The 8,236-nt window shown below is 43.0% G+C and overlaps 1 protein-coding gene across 1 annotated transcript in view; it reads right to left on the bottom strand.

The window, feature by feature from the left end:
- Window positions 1-4,340: 4,340 nt before the first annotated feature.
- Window positions 4,341-8,236, bottom strand: part of gpr137c (G protein-coupled receptor 137c) — a 59,683-nt gene continuing 55,787 nt past the window's right edge. The window contains exon 7 of the mRNA XM_084181504.1: window positions 4,341-4,667. Within this exon, the coding sequence (XP_084037630.1) occupies window positions 4,439-4,667 (229 nt within the window). The 3' untranslated portion in view covers window positions 4,341-4,438. The remainder of the gene's footprint in view (window positions 4,668-8,236) is intronic.

Raw genomic sequence — 8,236 nt, 5'->3', positions numbered from 1 at the left:
AAAACTATATTTTAACATGGTAGTGCTTGCATACATGTTATCTATGAAAGATGGGTAAACGTGTTACATTCGTTGGCCACCAACAAAGAATTCGAGACAAATTATAATTATTATAAAAGGCTAAACCTGCTCTTTGCGAGACACAATAGCTTATATAGCAATAGATTTCACAGAAACAAAATCAGCATAAAAATACAATACTTTCAACTCATACATTTGAACGTAAGTTGCTGTTAAAGGGATAGTTCAGAATTTTGGCAATGAAGCCCTTTATCTACTTCCCCAGATACCATTTTTATGTCTCTGCGTTCAGTTTGAAGGAAGTTGCCAACTAGCGATAGCGCAATTGATAACTACTGTTAAAGCAATGACTGGAAGTATATTGAACTAACGCTAGTTAGCATTGGCTCACGAAACTACCTCTAACTCCCTTCATACTGGACACAGAGACATACACATTTCATCCAAAATTTCATCTCTGGGGACTGCCAAAATCCCGAATTATCCCTTTAAGTAAGGATAATTTGCAATTATGCCGGATAGAATGCTGTATGTTCTTGGATATATGGGTGAATTTCTTTTTTTTTTTCAGAGGACCTTTGTCAGTATTTTCCCATTGATTATAGCTGTCTGCTCGCTTCTGCTTACTGACAGAGATTTGCTGCAACCGTCACACACATATGCTACAAATAAGCTAACAGCAACAATAAAAATAGCAACTTAGTTTGAGACTCCAAAGCAAATTAAGGGAAAGACAACCATCTGTTTGTTCCTACACCCAAATCCATTACCCTGCAGAATCCACCTCAAAAAGTATATATATATTTTTTAAAGGGGAAATAAAATACAATAAAAACATTTCTTTAAAAGTAGTTCTACCAGGCTGGCTGGAATTGGCTTGTGGCCCTGGGAGGGTGAGAGGAAGTTCAACCTGCGGTTACACTATAGAGATAGAGGACTCATATTTGTATCTGTGCCATTAGGGTCTGTGACAGCATGGGCAACTCCATTAAGACTATCTCCATTTTAAAGTAGTACATTTTCAATTGGCTGATCCCTCCTTGTGACCCAGTTGGACATGACTCCAACCGGGTCATCAGGAGGGATCAGCTAATGAAGATGGAAGTCCCACCCAGTTGCCTACTTTAAAATGGTGGAAGCCCTCAATGGTAAAACTGCCTTTTGGCCACTAGAGGCCTCTGTCATTCTCTGTGGGTTACACTTTCTCATTTCCTGTCCAACTGAACATTTCCTGTATGACTTCCATAGCACCAAAGGTCAAAGGTGACATCTGCCATATGATGCAATGACATCAGTCCCAAACACAGAGATGGTGGGAGAAAATAGCATACAATATACTTTAAAAGCCTCCTGAGTGGCGCAGCGGTCTATGGCACTGCATCGCAGTGCTTGAGGTGTCACTACAGACCCGGGTTCGATCCCGGGCTGTGTCAGATCCGGCCGTGATCGGGAGTCCCATAGGGCGGCGCACAATTGGCCCAGCGTCATCCGGGTTAGGGGAGGGTTTGGTCGGGGGGGCTTTACTTGGCTCATCGCACTCTAGCGACTCCTTGTGGCGGGTCGGGCGCCTGCAGGCTGACTTCGGTTGTCAGTTGAACAGTGTTTCCTCCAACACATTGGTGCAGCTGGCTTCCGGGTTAAGCAGGCGGGTGTTAAGAAGCGCAGTTTGGCGGGGCGTTTCGGAGGATGCATGACTCGACCTTCGCCTCTCCCAAGCCCATTGGGGAGTTGCAGTGATGAGACAAGATCGTAATTGGATCGCAATTGGATATCACGAAAAAGGGGGTAAAATAATATACTTAAAATATGATTGCATTCGCCCACTGATTGTGTTTCTCAGCTGATATTCATTTACACAACTCGTATAACGTCAATTACGACAACACTTGATCTCAGACATTCATGGAAGGAAGGCAAGGAAACAAGAAAAAAATTGCAAAATAAAACCAAACTAATTATAAAATATGATTTGAAGGGATATCAAATGTGTAGAGAGCAATTCCTCTTGCCCTCTCTGAACAGGGTTTTGCAAACAACACAAAACTCTGTTCAACAGTAACAAACAAAGTAAAGGAAAGACAATCAACAGTTTTCTTACCTCCTACCTAAACCCTTTCTGTGCATATAAGCATGTTTAGCAAACACATTCACACACATACTTGCCCTGTACACCTGGGCCGTACCACTATTATCCAAATTAGTAGCCATGGAGTATATCAAAAACAAACATAGAATCCAGTTAAAATGGAAATAAGTAGAAGGTCATAAAGCTTATGAATCATTTTAGATATATACAGTATTTTGTGCAAGACGTTTTCCACAAGGAAAAAAACCAAACAGTAACATGTAATGACACATTTTCAGGTGTCCCTGTATGGTGGTGTAGCCTGGTCCCAGATGGGGTGATTATGACAAGAGTAGTTGGCAAGACAGAACAAACAGATCTGGGTCCAGGCTGATGATGGTGAGCTTGATGCTGTAAACTAACACATGGATACCGCTATTATTATAGTCAGCATATAGAAAGAGATGGAGGGCCTCTTTAAGCCCATCTATCCCTCTCTGTCACCGGTTAACCTGGTCCTGGGACCTTGCTAGGGCTTTGCAAGGAGTAGCCTACAGTACTATAAAACTGGACTACAATAACATTTTGATCCGATCACTCCGCCGATCTACACTTAGTCCGTACATTCACTTTACTGGGTCCAGATCAGAACATTAATTCAGAAACATATTGTTTCCCCACAGTCTATGCTCCATCAGGGGCCTCTCATCCAAACGGAGTTCCCAAGGAGCAGGTGCACCATCCTGGGATTGCCCTGCTAGGAAAGCTGGAGGCTCGAGACAAAATGTTAGGCCCAACTCTCGATCTGTGCGCTCTTTGGCAAAAGTGGCTTTCCTCTTTCACACAGTCTTCCCATGGTGTCCCAGAGCACATTGGGCTCGAATACCGAGAGCATTGCCCATGATTCTAACCCCGATTGGTGTTGGTTTGGAGGGACATTGTCACGGATGGCTCATTGCTCAGATAACAACTGGTCTTCTACAGGGAAATGAGACATGGTCCAAGGAACACACACAGGAACACACTGAAAGTCTGAGATTGTATAACGAGCTGAGTCTCCACATTCAAGCCAGGGTCTTGTCCACAGAATGTGAAGTGAGGGGATCTTTTCAAGTGCAAATGTCGCCTCCCGACTCATGGAGGGGAGTCTGTGTGCAGGGGGAAGCGGGGAGAACTGCTCACTGGACCAAACCAAAATAGGCGAGGAATAGGGGTGCAAAAACATAAGTGCTGGTCCACATGCTTGTCTGGTCCTTGACAGAGATAGAGGACTAACTTTTCTGTTTGATGTCCGACAAACATACAGTATGTGTGTGGAAAAGCTGAGAAGCACAATCCTTTCCATACAGACACTTCCTTATTTTCTTCTACACACACATCCCACTTCTTAGGAATAGTACAATGTTCCAGGAAGTGCCCTGCACTGGCATGAATTTAAAGCCCTACCCATGCCCACAACGTTCAGGCCCTACCCTACCCAGGCCCGATTGCTTCTGCCAAATTTAAGGCCCTGCTAAAAACCCGAAATCAGAAATAACTTCCTCAGTTTGTAAATCCATTAGCTGCTCCTCCCTGTCTGTCACTCGCTCCCTGCGCGCAGCTTGCTCTGCATGCGCTCAGCTCATGGTGGCTCTGAGTCTGAGTATCCATAGAAATGTCTCCGCTTGGGCTGCTCTGCTCAATGAAGAGACATGAGAGAGCAGTTAGCTGTTAGCTACTTTTCGTCACTCTAAACTCCTGAAAAACTCAAGGAACATGATTATTTTCTGTGAAATAATCTCTCCTGTTTTATATGTGATGTGGTTGAGCTTAGTCAAATATGACTGTACTGCACAGCAGAGCACGCACAAATGGTTCAAATTAAAAATGTTAGTGATCAATTTAGTGATACCCGAGCCCTGCCCGTACTCTAGTTATTGATGAAGATAATAGGCCCTACCCGGCCCTAACCCAATGTATAATGTCGGGGCCCGTCGGGCTCGGGTCGGGTAGCAGACCTCTAGTTCCAGGACTATGGTATTAGACATGTTGGAAAGCTTTTTTAATAAAAGGAATATCACTCAGCTGACCACTCCCTAACCACCACTAACCTCAAATGACCTCCCCTCGTCTGGCCCCAGAAATCCCAAAGGTCGTCACCATGCCTACAACAAGATGGGGAGTTAAGTAGCCCTGGTGGGGTGGGAGCGGGTCGATAGCTGGAATGAGGGAGGCTTGGCCACACAGCGCCAGTCACAGGGTCGCCAGGGAAACCCCGAGGTCGTAGCCATGTAGCTGAAGGTCCGGAGCGCCCCTTTCCTGAGGGTTTTCCGGATTGTTTTCAGGGGTATCTACTGGGGACAGCGGGGGTGGTTAGTTCTGAGGGGTGCAGTAGTGATTCTGGGGGGTACAATAGTAGTTCTGGGGGGTGGAGTAGTAGTTATGGTGCTGGTTGGTCTGGATGTTGCCGTAGGCTAGGAGAAGGGGGGCAGTGGAGGTCTGGGGGCCATTGGGGAGATGGGGGATCCCCGTAAGGTTGCCGTTCCTCTGGGTGGAGCCGTACCAGCTGGGGTCCAACTGGGGCGTCGAGGACAGGACACTACTGTGGGATGGAAGGGACAGGCTTAACTCAGCATTGTATCTGTATGAGGGATATAAGACGTTATAGGTGGCTGGGGGATGTAGAGAATGTTATATGTGACTGTGTATGGGCAACTGTATACAGGGAATATAGGAAGTTATAGGTGACTGTGGGGCATTTACAGTGCCTTCAGAAAGTATTCACACCCCTTGACATGTTCAACATTTTGTTGTGTTACAGGCTTAATTTAAAATGGATTAAATTGAGATTTTGTGTCACTGGCCTACACACAACAGTGGACTTATGTTTTTAGAAATATTTACAAATTAATAAAAAATGAAAAGCTGAAATGTTTTAAGTCAATAAGTATTCAACCACTTTGTTATGGCAAGCCTAAATAACTTCAGGAGTAAAAATGTACTTAACAAGTCACATAAGAAGTTGTATAGACTCCTTCTATATGCAATAATAGTGTTTAACATTATTTTTAAATGACTACCTCATCTCTGTGCCCCACACATACAATTATCTGTAAGGTCCCTCAGTCGAGCAGTGAATTTCAAACACAGATTCAATCACAAAGACCAGGGAGGTTTCCCAATGCCCCTATTGGTAGATAGGTAAAAAAATAAATATTGAATATCCCTTTGAGCATGGTGAAGTTTTTAATTACACTTTGGATCAATACACCCAGTCACTACAAAGATACAGGCATCCTTCCTAACGCAGTTGCCGGAGAGGAAGGATACCGCTCATGGATTTCACCATGAGGCCATTGGGGACTTTAAAACAGTTACAGAGTTTAATGGTGGTGATAGGAGAAAGCTGAGGATGGATCAACAACATTGTAGTTACTCCACAATACTAACCTAAATGACAAGGTGAAAAGAAGGAAGCCTGAGCAGAATACAAATATTCCAAAACATGCATCCTGTTTGCAATAAGGCAAAAAAAATGCAAAAGATCTGGCAAATAAATGTACAGTGACTTGCAAAAGTATTCATCCCCCTTGGCGTTTTTCCTGTTTTGTTGCATTACAACCTGTAATTTAAATGGATTTTTATTTGGATTTCATGTAATGGACATACACAAAATAGTCCAAATTGTAATGGACATACACAAAATAGTCCAAACCTGCCAAGAGAGGGCCGCCCACCAAAACTCACGGACCAGGCAAGGAGGGCATTAATCAGAGAGGCAACAAAGAGACCAAAGATAACCCTGAAGGAGCTGCAAAGCTCCACAGCGGAGATTGGAGTATCTGTCCATAGGACCACTTGAAGCCGTACACTCCACAGAGCTGTGCTTTACGGAAGAGTTGCCAGAAAAAAGCCATCGCTTAAAGACAAAAATAAGCAAACACGTTTGGTGTTCGCCAAAAGGCATGTGGGAGAATCCCCAAACATATGGAAGGTACTTCTTTTGGCCATCAAGGAAAACGCTATGTCTGGCGCAAACCCAACACCTCTCATCACCCCGAGAACACCATCCCCACAGTGAAGCATGGTGGTGGCAGCATCATGCTGTGGGGATGTTTTTTATCGGCTAGGTCTGGGAAACTGGTCAGAATTGAAGGAATGATGGATGGCGCTAAATACAGGGAAATTCTTGAGGGAAACCTGTTTCAGTCTTCCAGAGATTTGAGACTGGGATGGAGGTTCACCTTCCAGCAGGACAATGACCCTAAGCATACTGCTAAAGCAACACTTGAGTGGTTTAAGGGGAAACATTTAAATGTCTTGGAATGGCCTAGTCAAAGCCCAGACCTCAATCCAATTGAGAATCTGTGGTAGGACTTAAAGATTGCTGTACACAGCGGAACCCATCCAACTTGAAGGAGCTGGAGCAGTTTTGCCTTGAGGAATGGGCAAAAATCCCAGTGGCTAGATGTGCCAAGCTTATAGAGACTTGCAGCTGTAATTGCTGCAAAAGGTGGCTCTACAAAGTATTGACTTTGGGGGGGTGAATAGTTATGCACGCTCAAAGTTTCTGTGTTTTTGTCTTATTTGTTTCACAATAAAAAATATTTTGCATCTTCAAAGTGGTAGGCATGTTGTGTAAATCAAATGATACAAACCCCCCAAAAATCCATTTTAATTCCAGGTTGTAAGGCAACAAAATAGGAAAAATGCCAAGGGGGGTGAATATTTTAGCAAGCCACTGTACTTTATGTCTTGAATACAAAGTGTTGTGTTTTGGACAAATCCAACAAATCCCAGAGTACCACTCTTCATATTTTCAAGCATGGTGGTGGCTGCATCATGTTATGGGTATGCTTGTCATCGACAAGGACTAGGTAGTGTTTTTTACGATCAAATTAAATGGAATAGAGCTAAGCACAGGCAAAATCCTAGAGGAAAACCTGGTTCTGCTTTCCAACAGACACTGGGAGACAAATTCACCTTTCAGCAGGACAATAGCAGAAGGCCAAATATACACTGGAGTTGCTTACCAAGACGACATTGAATGAGTGGCCTAGCTACAGATTTGATTTAAATCGGCTTGAAAATCTATGGCAAGACTTGAAAATGGTTGTCTAGCAATGATCAACAACCAACTTGACAGAGCTTGAAGAGTTTTTAAAAGAACATTTGCAAATATTGTACAATCCAGGTGTGCAAAGCTCTTAGAGACTTACCTAGAAAGACTCACAGCTGTAATCACTGCCAAATATGATTCTAACATGTTTTGTACGAACAAATATGAAAATGTATGCACTGACTACTGTAAGTCACTCTGAATAAGAGTGTCTTCTAAAAATATAAATATATATATTGACTCAGGGGTGTGAATACTATGTAAATTCTAAAAACATGTTTTCACTGTCATTATGGGGTATTGTGTGTAGATTTGTGTGTAGATATATTTAATACATTCTTGAATTCAGGCTATAACACAACAAAATGTGGAATAAGTCAAGGGGTATGAATACTTTCTGAAGGTACTGTAGGTTGTTATAGATGACTGTGTATGATGTTATAAGCGACTGTATGGCTGGAATGTAGGATGTTATTGTTGTGTACGCGGAATATAGGATGATATACAGTGGGGAAAAAAAGTATTTAGTCAGCCACCAATTGTGCAAGTTCTCCCACTTAAAAAGATGAGAGAGGCCTGTAATTTTCATCATAGGTACACGTCAACTATGACAGACAAATTGAGGAAAAAAAATCCAGAAAATCCCATTGTAGGATTTTTAATGAATTTATTTGCAAATTATGGTGGAAAATAAGTATTTGGTCACCTACAAACAAGCTAGATTTCTGGCTCTCACAGACCTGTAACTTCTTCTTTCAGAGGCTCCTCTGTCCTCCACTCGTTACCTGTATTAATGGCACCTGTTTGAACTTGTTATCAGTATAAAATACACCTGTCCACAACCTCAAACACTCACACTCCAAACTTCACAATGGCCAAGACCAAAGAGCTGTCAAAGGACACCAAAAACAAAATTGTAGACCTGCACCAGGCTGGGAAGACTGAATCTGCAATAGGTAAGCAGCTTGGTTTGAAGAAATCAACTGTGGGAGCAATTATTAGGAAATGGAAGACATACAAGACCACTGATAATCTCCCTCGATCTGGGGCTC

The sequence above is a fragment of the Coregonus lavaretus genome (genome assembly GCF_964263955.1).
Source record: "Coregonus lavaretus genome assembly, chromosome: 18".
Lineage (NCBI taxonomy): Eukaryota > Metazoa > Chordata > Actinopteri > Salmoniformes > Salmonidae > Coregonus > Coregonus lavaretus.
Note: the sequence above shows the minus strand (reverse complement) of the source record. Positions and strands in the feature narration are given on the sequence as shown.